The sequence below is a fragment of the Macaca mulatta genome, chromosome 10 (assembly GCF_049350105.2).
Source record: "Macaca mulatta isolate MMU2019108-1 chromosome 10, T2T-MMU8v2.0, whole genome shotgun sequence".
Classification (NCBI taxonomy): Eukaryota; Metazoa; Chordata; class Mammalia; order Primates; family Cercopithecidae; genus Macaca; species Macaca mulatta.
Genome location: NC_133415.1, coordinates 70,729,420 through 70,745,527, shown reverse-complemented (window position 1 = coordinate 70,745,527; position 16,108 = coordinate 70,729,420). Strand labels below are relative to the sequence as shown.

The 16,108-nt window shown below is 45.9% G+C and overlaps 2 protein-coding genes across 7 annotated transcripts in view; one reads left to right on the top strand and one right to left on the bottom strand.

Moving 5' to 3' along the window:
* The window catches only part of ISM1 (isthmin 1), a 78,931-nt gene extending 65,215 nt beyond the window's left edge, over positions 1-13,716 (top strand). Inside the window, exons 4-6 of the mRNA XM_028828179.2 lie at positions 1,998-2,141; positions 5,708-5,797; positions 12,012-13,716. Coding sequence (XP_028684012.1) covers positions 1,998-2,141; positions 5,708-5,797; positions 12,012-12,529 — 752 coding nt within the window. The 3' untranslated portion in view covers positions 12,530-13,716. The remainder of the gene's footprint in view (positions 1-1,997; positions 2,142-5,707; positions 5,798-12,011) is intronic.
* The window catches only part of TASP1 (taspase 1), a 400,343-nt gene that overhangs the window by 38,218 nt on the left and 346,017 nt on the right, over positions 1-16,108 (bottom strand). The gene's annotated exons all lie outside the window — the stretch shown is intronic.

The following is a 16,108-nucleotide window of genomic DNA, read 5'->3' as shown; positions in this document are numbered from 1 at the left end:
TGGGGATCGGGAGGAAAATAGATGGGGCCCCAGGGGCAGATGAGATGGGAGCAAGCTCTCCACTCAGAGTTAGGAAGGAGGACACAACCATGAAATCCACCCCGCCACCACCCCACTTCTCCAATTCCGCTTAGTGGACTGAGGAGGCTCCACAGCTCTGTGTTTGCCTGAGACATGTTCAGAGTGAACGCCAAGTAAACAACAGCCTGGAAGGCTGGCACGGGCCCACAGATCAGGTAGAAGCATGTGTGGACTACATTCCTGCCAGGCCTATGTAATAACAATCGCCACAACCTGCTATGAACAGAGGGCACTCCCTCCCGGCAAGGGGCATGCCTTTAGCTCCACACTTGGCACCAGCAGAGGCCCCGAGGCCATAGGAAGATCGGGGTGAACCAGGAGAAACTGTCGCAGAGCAGAGGTACTGCAGAAAGAATCATGCTTTAGAGAGAAAGGGCTTGGTGCTAGAGCCCTGCTTTCCCTTCTGTCAACCAATAACCTTGAACCAGGCATCCTACCACTCCAGGACTTTACTTTTGGTAAGAGGAACTCAGTTTGATAGGTGTATTAGTCTATTCTCGTACTGCTCATAAAGACATACCCGAGACTGGGTAATTTATAAAAGAAAGAGATTTAATGGACTCACAGTTGCACATGGCTGGGGAGACCTCACAATCATGGCGGAAGGCAAAGGAAGAGCAAACGGATGTCTTACATGGTGACAGGCAAGAGAGAGCTTGTGCAGGGGAACTCTCATTTATAAAACCATCAGATCTCGTGAGACTTATTCACTGCCACGAAAACAGCATGGGGAAACTGCCCCCATGATACAGTTATCTCAGCTGGCCCCGCTCTTGACACATAGGAATTATTACAATTCAAGGTGAGATTTGGGTGGGGAGACAGGGAGACAGAGCCAAACATATCAATAGGGTACCAACCTCTCCCACACCTCTCATCCCCAAGGCCACTATTTCCTGGCCTACTTTTCCTTTTTGCACAGCACTCATCAATTTCTAACATGCCACCTATTTCACTTCTTTTATGTGTTTATTCATAAGTGTTTCTCTTTTCTCAGTAAAATATTAGTTCCTCCAGGGCAGGGATCTTTGAAAGTTGTACTTAATAGTGTATCTCATATACCTAGAATTGTGCCTGACATACAAAAAGGGTTCAATAGGTATTCACTGGATGGATGTTGAGTAATGACCTTGAGGGATGATTTCTAGCTTCACTATTAATGTATCGGTAATCTATTGCTACACGGAACAAAGTATCCCAAAGTTGGTGGCTTAAAACAACAACCGTTTATTATTTACCATGATCCTGTGGCTCAAGAGTTCAGGCAGGGCCACTGGGTAGGTACTGTGCTCCTAATGGCACCAGCTGCATTCAGCTGTCCACTGGGAATGGCCAGAAGGCTTGAGAAGGCTTTGCTCACATGTGTGGTGTCTCCGTGGTCCTTCATGTGGTTCCTCTCTTTCCACGTGATGCCCCGTAATTCACAGGTCTGGCATGAGCCTCTTTCACAGTAACTGGATTCCCCACAGCAAAAGCCAGAAGCTGCCAGGCCTTAAGGTCAAGGCCAGCCCAGGTTCTAGAGAAAATAGGTTCTCGTCTCTCTCTGTCTTTCTCTCTGTATGTCAATGAGAGGCTATAAGCACAGAGAGGGAAGGAACTGAGGGCGGTTACCCTTGGAATCTGCCTAGCATATAATCCCATGCTGTGCAAATGTATGCATTCTCAGTAAGCATTTTCTGGGCACCTTCTAGGGATATACAGATCACCACGGTGCCCAAAACCTCCTTGCTGTCACAAAGCTGATCCCTAAATGAATGCTGGAGCTATAAACCTTTTAGCTCCAGCTTAAAAGTCTTCTCCAGCAACCCCCTCCCACAGCAAGAATGATAGAGGTGAATAATTGACAGGCTGCTTGATGGGGAGATTGGGAGACTCTTTGGCCAAAGTTGATGAGCATCTCCCTGGCTCTCTTCCAGATTCCACAGATGGTGAGGGTGACTGGAGTCTCTGGTCTGTCTGCAGTGTTACCTGTGGGAACGGCAACCAGAAACGGACCCGGTCTTGTGGCTACGCATGCACTGCAACGGAATCGAGGACCTGTGACCATCCAAACTGTCCAGGTGCGTTTACCTGAGTGTGTAGCTCCAAGTTCAAGGGGAAAGCTTTTTAATTTATTATTAAAAACTTAGTAAAATTGTCTTTTTAAAAGATGTAACTACTTTTCTTGTTGTTGTTGTTGTTTTTGTTTGTTTGTTTGTTTTTGAGATGGAGTCTCTGTCTGTCGCCTAGGCTGGAGTGCAGTGGCACAATCTTGGCTCACTGCAACCTCCACCTCCTGGGTTCAAGCAATTCTCCTGCCTCAGCCTCCTAAGTAGCTGGGATTACAGGCACATGCCACCATGGCCAGCTAATTTTTGTATTTTTTTTAAGTAGAGAAGGGGTTTCACCATGTTGGCCAGGCTGGTCTCAAATTCCTGACCTTGTGATCTGCCTGCCTCGGCCTCCCAAAGTGCTGGGATTATAGGCGTGAGCCAAGATGTAACCACTTTTCTAATAAGACTTCTGACCAGAGTGAGTCAGGAGATAATTGATGAGCTGAATGGATTTTCTGAGTCTTATGCACAATTGCAGTGGCCGTGACCTAAAAGACAATGCCGCATTGTACTTATTTAATTTAGAGGAGGGACTCTGGTTAGATTGGGTTTTTGATGTGGGATTTGTTGTGCCTTGAAGAGAAACAGAAGGCAGACACTCATGGTCTGATGAGGAAGCCAGGATGAGAGGCTTGACAGCCATCTACAGGAAAAAGACACAGCTCCATCGGTAATACCAGAGAGTTGCCAAAGGCTCCCAGGAGCACAACCTGGGGCATCTTGGTAGTCAACTATCACTTTATACTGCATTGTCAGTGCTTCAAAAACTAAACTAATTGCACACTTGGTGAGAGGTCATGTTGAGAGTCAACAATAATTGTGATTGACTATAACAGTGGTTGTCAAACTATGGCCAGGTCTGGCTCGAGAACTGTTTTTGTGTGTCCCATACATTTTTAAAGTGTTGTGAAGAGAATAAGAAAGAGAAGGAGGAGGAAGAAGAATAGAAGGAGAAGGGCATGGAGGAAGAGAAGGAGGAGGAGAAAAAGGAGGAGGAGGAGGGAAGGAGGAGGAAGAGGAGGAGGAAGCAGCAACCAAGACCATATGTGACCCACAAAACCTAAAATATTTACCCTCTGACCCTTTACCAAAAAGCTTAGTAACTCCTGGTGTATAGTCTTACTGTGTATTTCCCATTGCCAGGTAGAATACCAGCCTAAAATAATATCTTAGAGCCTTTCAAGAAACCACACATTCCAAATGGCTTTGGCTGAAAAAAATTTCAGAGACAGAAAATCTGATCCCCGCACCCCAGACTTCCTTTTTCTACCTCTAGACACTCTGTTCTCCAACCAGAGACATTTGGAACAAAGGACAAATGAAACCACAAAGGCGTTTCTGAGGAGAGGGAGGAAGAATCAGATTGGAATCAATGTGTATGTTAGCAAAAGGGGACATGTAGAAAACGGGGCTGAAATGCAAGAAGTGGCAGTTCTGGCTCCATGTCAGCCATGCCATCAGGAGCACGGTACCTACCCAGTGGCCCTGCCTGAACTCTTGAGCCACAAGATCATGATAGATAATAAACAGTTGTTGTTTTAAGCCACCAACTTTGGGATACTTTGTTCTGTGTAGCAATAGATTACCGATACATTAAATCCATGTCAGGATTTCAAAACAGTGGAGCAACCATTACGGTGCTTTTCCTGACTTTCCCATGCTCATTAGGATGAGCTGAGCTGGAAGCCTGGTGGGTGGAATCTGGATGTGTAGAAAAAAGCAATAAATAATAACAGTATGAGGAGGACGGAGAGGGAAACAGGAAGGAAATGAAAAAGAGAAGAAGAATATGAAGTAAAAGAAGATGATGATGAAGGTAAAAATATGAGGCAAAAGAAAATGACAATAAAGGTAAAGAAGAAAAAATAAAATAGATGATGATGAAGAAGATATTTTGAGTACTTAAGAATCAAGCAAATGGCTAAAGCCCTTATAGGTATTATTTTGTTTAGTTTTCACAATAACTTTATGAAATAGGTATTTACAATTGTATCCATTTGACAGCTGTAGCAACTGAGGCATAGAGGATTAACTTGCCTAGAGTCACACAGACAGCAAGTGATCAACCTGGAATTTGAATCCGGACAGTCTGATTACACAGTTAATATTCTTAATCATTAAACTCTTTGGTCTTTGCCAAGAGAAGGGTATTGGAATCAGCCAGTGCTGTCATTGGACACAGACAGCATTTGAGGTCAAGGTTTGGGGGCTTGCCTGTTGTTTTCTCTTCCAGAGCTCCCATCCAGACTCAAAGTGGTAGATTTAGGTGCCTTGTCAGGGGAAGGCTCCCCTCTGCCTCCATTTACAAATGTTTCCTTCCTGTTTTCTGTCACCACGGAGAGCAGTGTGACCAGGAGCCCTCTTCATACCTTTTCTTCTCGTCTGACCTCACCCTCCTTCCATCCTTTCTGCCTCTCAGTTCCTGGCTATTGCAGCTTTTCTGGGCTCCCTTGGAACATGAAGGATTTCCTTTATCAGGATCTCTTTCCTTGTTTGATTCGTTGATTCCCAGCTTTCCTGGAAAGACTCATGGGGCAAAGTCTCCTCGGCCTGGCAGTTATTACACTGTAAAAGTGTGTCCTGTAGGTCAACCCTGCAAATGAGTTTGAGGTGCCTCACCTAAAATCAGAGAGAGCTCCTTAACGGAAATCAAGTCAGGGAAACCAGCAGGGAAGGCCAAGGCTCACCAGCAAATGTTACTGCAGTGCCTCACTCTCTCCTCTTCTTATTGCTTTAGCTTGCACCGGATTCCTGTTTGTAAAGGAAGCTTGGTTGGGGTGGCCCTTTGGGTGAGCCAGTAAGTTTGAGTAGAGCTGGGTTCAGTTCCTCAGAGCAAATTATGGGAAGCCCAGCTTTTTCTTTCTGAAGCATCATCAACAATGCTAAATGTCCTAGAATATGACCTAACTCTTCTTGGCTATGCATTGTAGCACCCTCAGTGAGCTAGACAAAGAATGAGCAAGACAGATATTCAAGGGAAAACTATCACCTAACACTTCCCACTTACTGCTCTAAGCACTTTCTTTACACCAACTCATTTCATTATTTCAACTCTAGGAGGTAGGGCAATTTGTTCTCTCCATGTACAGATGTAAAAACTGAGGCACACAAAAGTTCACTGGCTGCCCCAAGGTCACGTGGCTAGTAATGATTTCAACTCTCACAGTCAGTCATTAAGAACAAGATATTAACCACTACGTTCTGTTGCCTCTGGTTTAGTTCGTCACCCTGACACCATCCTGGCATGTGTCCCCCACTGCCCAAATCCCCATCCGCGGGCCCAGTGAGTGAGTTCCTAAGGACTCATTCAGGCACATTTGGATCTGATTTCATGCTGCCAATGTATCTTGGGTTTTAATACAGTTTCTGCACTACTACCTGCTTTTTACTGTTTCCTCTGTTGGCAAGTTTCTGCCCGTGAGTAGTAATGAATACAAAAAAGGCTTTGTTCAGGTGTATTTATTTTGTTATTGTTGGGGGGGGAGATAACGTTCCATATAATGATGGAAAAATGAGCTCTTGTCTGTGTTTAGGAATTGAAGACACTTTTAGGACAGCTGCCACCGAAGTAAGTCTGCTTGCGGGAAGCGAGGAGTTTAATGCCACCAAACTGTTTGAAGTTGGTAAGAAGATTTTTTTTCTTTTGTAATCCAAATATTGACTTAGTGCCTCGGAGATTCCTTTTGCCTTTGCAGTGCCATCCTTGGATCCACGTAAATGTTTCATTTTCCTTTTCTGGGGTCCAGTGCTCCCAGCATGTGCCTTGCTTGCTGAATATACTTCAAGCAAGAGAAAACAGTCCTGAGCCTCCTCCACCGGACTGAGTGCTTCCGGGTTCACTCTGCTCTCTATGCAGTCTTCACAGCCAGAGGCAGATGGGGACCCATCTCTCCTCTTAGCACAGAATAAGCCCATAGCAGGGGCTCAGGTCACATGGAATCTGTTCTTACTCGGCCTTCATTGGGCGTCCTCAAGAAAATCAAGAAATGGTGCCCTCAGTTCTCCAGCAGAGGGAGGGAGGGAGGAGAAGAGGGAATTTTCTCAAAATGTCGCACCTCCATCCCCTGCAAGAATTTTTCATAAACCTTTGGTACATTCTGCTACTTGTCCACTAGAAAATGCTAGAGCAAATGCAATAAATGTGAAGCAAACAAAATGGAAAGTGACTCTTCAGGCGCAAGGTGCAAGCTTACCTTTTAAAAATAGCTTCATGTGCTTCTCTATATACTTAAGGATTGTAGAAGGGTAAAATTCCTTCTACCCCATATCTTTTAGCCACCCAAAAGTTCTTACTTAGCCTCTTCACATCTACCCTGCCTCCTCAGCCAAAGTTTAGCAGTCCTGAGTCCTTTTTTTTTCATAGCCCAGCTATTTGGGAGCTGATTTGGTGAACAAAAAAGGTTCCTCAAATGCCTATTGGGGTCAGGTAATGGGGTCAGGTAAGCATCCAAGTAGAACAAATCTAGAATAAAAGGAAAGACAAAAAGAAAGTCTGGAGGAAAATAATGGTTCTAGCACTATGATGAAAAGAAAATGAGTCTGGGCACAGTGACATACACCTGTAATCCCAGCACTTTGGGAGGCCGAGGCAGGTGGATCACCTGAGGCCAGGAGTTCGAGACCAGCCTGGCCAACGTGGTGAAACCCCATTTCTACTGAAAATACAAAAATTAGCTGGGCATGGTGCCAGGCGCCTGTAGCCCCAGCTACTCTGGAGGCTGAGGCAGGAGAATCATTGAATCCAGGAGGCAGAGGTTGCAGCGAGCCAAGATTGCACCACTGCACTCCAGCCTAGGCAACAAGAGCAAAACTCCATCTCGGGAAGGGAAGGGAAGGGAAGGGGAGGGGAGGGGAGGGAAGGGGAGGGCAGGGGAGGGGAGGGGAGGGGAGGGGAGGGGAGGGGAGGGGAGGGAAGGGAAGGGGAGGGAAGGGAAGGGAAACAGTGTTGGGGGCAGTAGAGAATGGTAAAGTCTGTGACAAAATGAAGAGCTTTATCGAAAGGGTCGGCCGTGATGTGGTCACTATGGATGAATACCCACCCAGTATTGCCAGGTGTTCTGGGTTTCTAAGAGAGACCTGAAATCTTGATTTTGCCAGATTATATCTTAATTTTTTTAATGCTTGATAGAAATTTATTTTAAAAACAAATCTAATCAGAAATGTCTGTGAGCCAAACTGGATGCAGTTTGGAAATTCAATGTCACGAGGGCCTTCACCTCACCCCTCCAATCCCTTCACATGCATATGATCAAATGCATTTAACAGGAACCATCAGCAAATACAATGCATTTGATTGAAAAATAAAAACGACTTTAAAGGCAAGACTTTGACAGAAAGTGGTAGAACCTTAAAGGCATTCTTCTGAGGCAGAAAGTTTCTCAGGCCTCTTCATATCACACCCCACAGGCAGGCAGCATCTAGCTGTTTTGCAGAACACAGCCCAGATGCACAAGGCCACACTGGCATGTGGCTAAGGACACCAGAGCTGAGTAGACATGGTGTCTCAGTCAGGGTCCAGGCAGGAAAGAACATGGCACACTCAAGTTAGGTAACTGAGGAGCCTTTGGTGAGGGACTGCTTGCAAAGGTACAAGCAGAGTGGAAGGATTGAACTTTCATTTTGTCAATGACTGCTCAGAGAGGAGGCCACAGCCACAGCCTATCCCAGCTGGCAGCACCTAGACACTGTTGGGTGCACCCTCTAGGTTCCCTCCCACTTAATCCTCTCTGCAACTTTCTGAGAGAAGTGCTATTTTTATGCCCAAATTAGAGATGAGAAACCTGAAGCACAGCAAGGTAAAATGCCTCCCTCAAGTCGCAGAGCTCCTGAAAGTTGAGTTACAACTCAATCCCGGGCTGTTCAGCATGCGATCCCACACTTTGCCTTTCGCCAGGCCTTTCTGAATTCATAAGACATGCCCCATTTTTCTCTTTCTCGTTTCACTGACAAGTGCCCAAAGCCCTCTTGCAAGCTGCCCCTCATCCTAACCGTGTGATTTCCACCCACACCACCACCAGCCTCCCAGGCTCCTGGGTCAGAGCTGGAGTCACTGCTTATGTCTTCCTCTCTTTACTCCAAAGTCCACCAGCCACCAAGGCCTGGCAGCTGTAACTCTCTGACCTCTTCTGATCCCACCTGCTGTTTCCTCCCAGAGTATCTCACCTGGACCCTCCCCATCATTATCGGCTCTGAATTCATTTTCTGACTGCACAGCTCAGTTAATAGCTCACTATCATTTACAAACTTTCCGTGGGTCCCTAGTACCCTCTGAACCAGCCTAAACTGAACAAGACCGCCATGATCTGACACCAACAATCTTATATTCCTATACCTTCTGCTGCCATGAAACTGAACATGTCATGCCTCAGCCCCAGACATCCCCAGCAGATTTTTTCCTGCATAACCTTAGTTTGCACCATGAACGCTTACCTGGAGAGCCTTCCCTTGCCCTTCCTCCATCTATGCTATTGCAGTCTGTGTCCATGAGACATCTCCAAGACCCAGACACCATGATGGGATTAGACATGCAAGAGATTTTTTGAGGAGACGCCCAGAAAAGATAAAGAGCAAGGTAGCAGGACTAGGCAGGGAGAGCTTTCAGACCAAGGTGCAGGCCTGACTCCTACAAAAGAAAGCAAGGCAGGCTCAGCCATGCTGATGGGGAATCCCAGCAAAGTTGCCTGTTGGAGGAGACCCTCGGGCGGTTCCCCTACCATGCTCAGTCATTGGCCGAGAGCAGCCAGAGGGCAGATAGGGCCTTGATGTTAAAATCATGATAGATCCAAAGGTGCAACCTGGAGGCTGCCAGTCAGCAAAGCACCCACAGCAGGTTCCCTTATCAGAGCTCTGAGCGGGACACTTGTGGCTGTCACATAGCCCTGACATGGCCTAGGAGCAACCTGGTGTCACATGCTCCTTGAAGCAACCCTGACTTCCCCTGCTAGAAATGACCTTGCATTTTTGGACACGCCTGGGGCTTTTTGCCTTTGCCTCCTTTAACGCACCTCACATTCCACCACTGTTGGCTGCCTTAGATATGCCTCATCTTACCCACCGCAGCTCACTGGGGCAGATGACCCGCCCACTCACTGGGCTGTCGGTGACCAGCCCACATTCCCTCCACCCACAGCATGTCCTCGCACCTCTAACTGACAACCCCTGTGTGCCTTTGCTTGAGGTCTTTCTCTGATCCTGAGCCCAGCTGCACATGAATGCACAGGGCATTCCTAGCTGGAAGTCCAGGACCAGTCCCCTGTTGGTGATGAATGGGAGCCGGTGGATAAAAACTCAGATCCCCATCAATAAAACAAATCTGGACTCAGTAAGGAGAGGCTTTATTCAAAGGATTATTGCAGGGAGGCGGGGGATGTTATCTCCGTATTCCTGCAGTGGGATGAACGATGTGACCAGAAGGTCTGCAAGCATCTCAAGGGTTAGGCAAGGAGCGTTTCCTTTTATAGAGAAGTAAGTAAGGGAAAGCGAGATGAAAGGGTGGCGTGATCAGATAGTAGACTGGAGAATGCTCTACCCTGAAGCCAGCCTCTTTCCAAAAGGGATCCTTCAGGAGAGGCTGTGCTGGTTTAGGCTGAGGGTGGACCAAAGTCCTGGGAGCTGGGTGAAGGAGAGAAGCTTCATCAAAGTTTGGTTAAGATGCATTTTGTCAGCCAGGCGCGGTGGCTCACACCTGCAATCCCAGCACTTTGGGAGTCCGAGGCAGATGGATCATGAGGTCAGGAGTTCAAGACCAACCTGGCCAACATGGTGAAACCCCGTCTCTACTAAAAATACAAAAATTAGCTGGGTACAGTGTCAGGTGCCTGTATTCCCATCTACTCGGGAGGCTGAGGCAGGAGAATTGCTTGAAGCAGGGCAGCAGAGGTTGCAGTGAGCCGCGATCGTGCCACTGTACTCTAGCCTGGGTGACAGAGTGAGGCTCCATCCGCAACCCTCCCCACCCCACCAAAAAAAGATGCATTTTCTCCGGATTAATCAGTGAGGACAAGGAGTTTTTGAGGCAAAGAAAGGGAATTTGTGCTTCTGGCCTTGTCACAGGTGAACAAAGCAAACATCTGTGAGTCTTTTCTAAGTCCTATGGGGAAAGGGGGTTCTCTGCAGTAAGCTGTTTTCCAGAATGCAGAAGGGCTGGGGGACTCCTAATCTTCACTGTTTCCAGGATCACAGGACTTGGGTAAAGTTGAACATTGTTTCAGATAGGAAAATGCTGAGGGGTGAGGTTTCCCAGATCCCAGTGGGAGTAACCAGTTCCTTACAGTGGTTACTTGTTTGCTCCACACCCTGCATTAACTGCTCTCTCTTCTCTATCTAATTCCCCTGCTCCCCTGCCTCTGTTTCCTGAAATCACTTCCCCAAAAAATCATTTTCACTGGAATCTTTTTGTCTCAGGATCTGGGGTAACCCAAACTAGGACACTAAACCTGAGGTCCTGGAATCAGATGACTGAGGGACCGAGAGATCACCCATAAATGAAGGGATCAAGTAGGAGCTGTGCTGAGCTGGGGACCTTTGGCCCTGTCCATGGAGGGATCACCATTTACCTGTTCACAGGATCAGTTGTTCCCATGGGAGAATGCAGGACCAGCATAGATCAGTCTTTTGGTTTTTCAGATAAAACCACAGATCCACATTTATAATTGAAATAACTAATTCTTAAATATTGGCAACTAATCAATTATTTTTAATACTGAAAGAAACAAACACAACCCCTCTGGGGGTACATTTTGACCCAGGCCTACAGGTCACTGGCCTGTGATCCAAATCTTAAGATCCCTAAAAGCAAGTGCCCCAGGCTCCTTCCTCTTTGAGGCACCTTGCCCCGTGAATTTGTAGACAGTGATAGTTACATGCCTAAGGTTAAGAGGTTGGGGGAACCAGTCCGTGTGTGGCAAAATCAAAACTGAGTCCTACAAATCTTCCTTTGGGGCCTTTTCCATCACATCATCACTTATTTCTTTATATTTTTATTTTTTATTTTTATTATTTATTTATTTATTTATTTATTTATTTATTGAGACAGAGTCTTGCTCTATTGCTCAGGCTGGAGTGCAGTGGTGCAATCTCAGCTCACTGCAACCTCTGCCTCCCAGGTTCAAGCGATTCTCCTGCCTCAGCCTCCTGAGTAGCTAGGATTACAGGCACGTGCCACAATGCCTGGCTAATATTTTGTAATTTTAGTAGAGACGGGGTTTCACCTTGTTGGCCAGGCTGGTCTCAAACTCCTGACCTCAGTGTTTTAAGATGATCCGCCCGCCTCAGCCTCCCAAAGTGCTGGGATTACAGGCATGTGCCACCATGCCTGACCTCATCACTTATTTAGAGGGGAGATTCAAATAATTCTGAATTCTTAAGTTTGTTAGGAGTGATAATCGGGTCATGATTATCTAGGAAAATATCCTCTTTTTTGTAGATGCTTACTAAAATTTAGGGGTAACATTATGTATTTCCACAAAATGTTTTTAAAAGATAAAGCAAAGATAATGATAGTTAAATCCAGGTGATGAAATATAGGTAGTCATTGTATAAGAATATTCTCTACTTTTCTGTGTGTCCGAAAATTTTATAATATAAAGTGGAGGAAGTCTTGTGAATAATGAAGTCCCCAAGTTCAAGGGAAGTGAAAACGGCCATCCACCTCTGATGGTTCCAGGGGGCTGCAGGGGTCTCTGGCTCTAGGAAAGGAGTTGTTGACTTTAGCGAGTTGTTGACTTTAGTGTCCTCCTGCGGGCCCTCAGGAGCAGCCTGCTGTAACATGCCCCTTGAAGCACCTCCTGTGGGCCGGTTGTGCATGCGGTGAGAGGGTTTCTCTTTGGCCTTTTCCAGACACAGACAGCTGTGAGCGCTGGATGAGCTGCAAAAGCGAGTTCTTAAAGAAGTACATGCACAAGGTGATGAATGACTTGCCCAGCTGCCCCTGCTCCTACCCCACTGAGGTAGCCTACAGCACGGCTGACATCTTCGACCGCATCAAGCGCAAGGACTTCCGCTGGAAGGACGCCAGTGGGCCCAAGGAGAAGCTGGAGATCTACAAGCCCACGGCCCGGTACTGCATCCGCTCCATGCTGTCCCTGGAGAGCACCACGCTGGCGGCACAGCACTGCTGCTACGGCGACAATATGCAGCTCATCACCAGGGGCAAGGGGGCGGGCACGCCCAACCTCATCAGCACCGAGTTCTCCGCGGAGCTCCACTACAAGGTGGACGTCCTGCCCTGGATTATCTGCAAGGGTGACTGGAGCAGGTATAACGAGGCTCGGCCTCCCAACAACGGACAGAAGTGCACAGAGAGCCCCTCGGATGAGGACTACATCAAGCAGTTCCAAGAGGCCAGGGAGTATTAAAGAGACTGGGATGAGGTGGAGGAGGCCACCTCTGGTTCTGGAGCGCACACGCGCCGCACTGACCTGCCGACTGGCGCCGAGACCTTCTTAGCCGCGGTCGTGTATGTTTGTATATACCACATGAGTATTTCTCATACATTACGCTAGGGGCGTGCGCCACGCCCGGGGACTGCCTTGTGAAGCCGCCCTCGCCATCTGCAGAGTTCCTTGAAAGTACCCCTGGGGAGCGATGTGGGCAGAAGGATGGGGACCACTTGGAAGACAGAAAAAGAACCTGGAAGCCACAGTGGGTGCGACTCAATTCACACCCGGATCCAGAGTTTCAAAGAAAGGCTAAGGGGGAAAGAGACTGAGGTTGTAAACGTTATAAGCAGTTTTTATATATAACTTATTTAATACAAATGTGACTTAAGCATAACCTTTTCTCTGGAGTTGTGGTGAAACTAATCTCTTCTGTGAGAGATCAGAAAGAAAGAGACTTAGGGAAGTGGAAGAGAAAGGGAATTTTGGAATTTATTTCTTTAAAAATAATGCAATAGAAATATATCAAAACATGTAAACGCCCACCTTAAACCAAATGTTATTTAGTCATGAGGCACCTTGCTGGAGTCTCAGATTCCAAAAGTTCTTTTCTTCAGACTGAGTAGGGAATATGGTATTTTAGGGACAAAGCTAAGGACTGATTTTAAATAGGCTTTCAAATGAAAGGGCAGTATTATCATAATGCTATCATTCTGCTAAAAGGCCCCAAAACAGTAGAATTTCTGCTCATGTCTTAGTAGGTTCAGAAGACTGCAGCCAAGTTCAGACGTGAAAACAGGAAGTAGCACTTTTCCAAAGGAAAACAACAAAACAAATGGGAAAAAGATAATGGACCTCATTTCACCTCTTTTAATACTATTTTAACAATTTTTTTCCTCCACCAATATATTCCCAATAAATAAATATAAAAGAGGGGGAGGGTCAATCTGGGGAATCTTAATTTTTATGTTTTATGAAAAAAAAACTGCATTATTTTTGTAAAGTATTTATTGAGTCACGGATTATTATGCATCAAGCAATTGTTAATATGACCTGGTGGTCCTATAGAGTGGAACTTAGGAAAAATGAAGTTGGTTCTTATTCAATATTTTACTTTGCAAAATTCTAGTAAAAGAGAGTATATAATAAAATCATAATAAAATGTGTTACCTGCATCCTTCATTTATGATACAAATGTGATAAATAGCCCGTGTGAAGCAAAACTTCAAGGTAGGGGAAAGAAAATTGCAACCCAGGTGGGAATAAAAGGCTCATTCAGTGATTAACATGATTGTGGGTGGTGTAAGTCATGGCATCTTTGACACCAAGAATGTCTACCCAACCCCCAGGAGGCTGAGGCCCATTGACACATGTGTGACTTTTTGCCCGCCCAGACCTAAGGAAGCCAAGTCAGAACAAAGGCTTAAGACAGCCCAGATGAGCAGGGCCACTTCCACAGAAAATTCTGCAATTACAGTTATAAGTGGAACTACTTATCATGCTAAGTATTCCTTTTCCCAATGAGAAAACCAAAGCTTAGAAAACATAAAGACATTGGACCCATCTTTCATTTCCTAGCCTAGTATTCTTTCTACTGTAGCACATTTTTGAAGTCCTTATATTCCTCATATCTTTGGTATTCCTAACCCCACCATTAAGTTATCCTGTACAATTCTATTCTTACGGAAAACTTTTTACCAGTCATTTACACTTTTTTTTTTTTGGAGACAGTCTCACTCTGTCCCCCAAGCTGGAGTGCAGTGGCATGATCTGGACTCATCGCAACTTCCGCCTCCTGAGTTCAAGCCATTCTCATGCCTCAGCCTCGCGAGTAGCTGGGATTACAGGCATGTGCCACCATGCCTGGCTAACTCTTCTATTTTTAGGAGAGACAAGGTTTCACCATGTTGGCCAGACTGGTCTTGAACTCCTGGCCTCAAGTGATCTGCCTGCTTTGGCCTCCCAAAGCGCTGGGATTACAAGCATGAGCCACCATGCCCAGCCATTTACACCTTACAATGAATTATTTACACCTTAAAAGGTATTGCCCACTCTCAGAATATTTATATTTAAGATCTGTGTCTAATCATGGAATGAGAAGCCTTATTCACATCTGAAGCAATTTTATGCTACAGATGAACTGAACTAGTAAGAAGAGAATCAGTGGGTCCATGTATCAGGCAAATAGATTTGGTTCCTAATAATGAGGAAATGTTTTCACAAAGAGAATTGGCTGGCAATGGAATGCATTGCCTTTGAGGTTGTGAGTATCCTGTCAGGACAGGTATTCAAGCAAAGGCTGGAGATTATTCACATGAACAGCTCAACTGGATGATGAGGAGACCAATATGTATAGGACAAAACCCTCTGATGTGTTCTGTTAAGGGTAAGCACAAAGTACTATGAAGAAATAGAGGCAGAAATCAGGGAAGTATCCGTTGGTTCTAATGAAGGAGTGGGATTTTATAAAGCATAAAAGAGCAAGGGGAAGTGGGTGTGTTTGTAATAAGAAAATAGTATGGAGAAAGGCAAGGAAATAGGAAAGTACTTGGTGTTTTCTGAAAACTGGGAGTTTAAGGTGATGAGCAGAGGAACAAGAGTGGCAAGTTATGGAGCCATGTCTACAGTGTTTTTGTTAAGTATTTAGAATGAAATTTCAGAAAGAACAGAGAGCTTTTGTACTACGGTGAAAATGACTGATGTGAGCAATGCTTTCCATGTGAGCTATTTGCTTTAATATCAGACCTTGCTGACCTAATGAAATGAGAGTTGGAAGGTGGGGTGAATTGGAGGGGAGGGCTCCAGGACTCTGGCTACTGAGAATGCCCTGGTCTCCCATGCATCATCAGATGGTTCCAAACCTCTGGAAATTTGCTAAACTATAATCCACCTCTATTAGGATGAGCTAATTTTCAGTCCCAATGCTTTAGTGGGCCAATGAGTGATCTTCAGAAATCAAGACCTCACTGCCTCAGTTGTCTAATAAGACAAGGAGACCCTTATCTCATTCAACACAAGGCCCCAAGCTGGTGCTAAGGCAACCCCAGGCAGTTCAGTCAGTGGGCAGTAGATCGTCTGCTCAAGGGCCTGGTTTGCCTGCAGCAGAGTAAGATGTCTGCAGTCTCATTGCAGCCGTTGTAAATATGACCCCTCAGTAGCTACTCAAATGGTTCTCTTTGAGTGCACTGCTCTTTTGCCTTCCCCTGGAAAGAGAGCCCTAGTAATTCACTGGGCATCCTGGGTGCCACATCTGAACACAACAGTGCTAAACAGAGATGCCCAAGGCCCTCTAGTGGCTGCACATGGGAAAGGTAGAGGAGAGGCCAGGGCAGCCTATAGCTTTCTCTTGGGACCCAGTTCATGTAACCGCCATGATTGTAGCCTCCCAAGCACCTCAGTCTTTATATCTTAGTGTCCAAGAGGGTAGAGTTCTCTGTCTTAACACCAGGGATTAAAGAACAGGTACTATACAAGCCACCATCTTCTGAGCACACACTTTGTGTCTCTGTGTTAATCATTTTACCACAGGAGACCAGCATTATTACATCCAGTTTATAG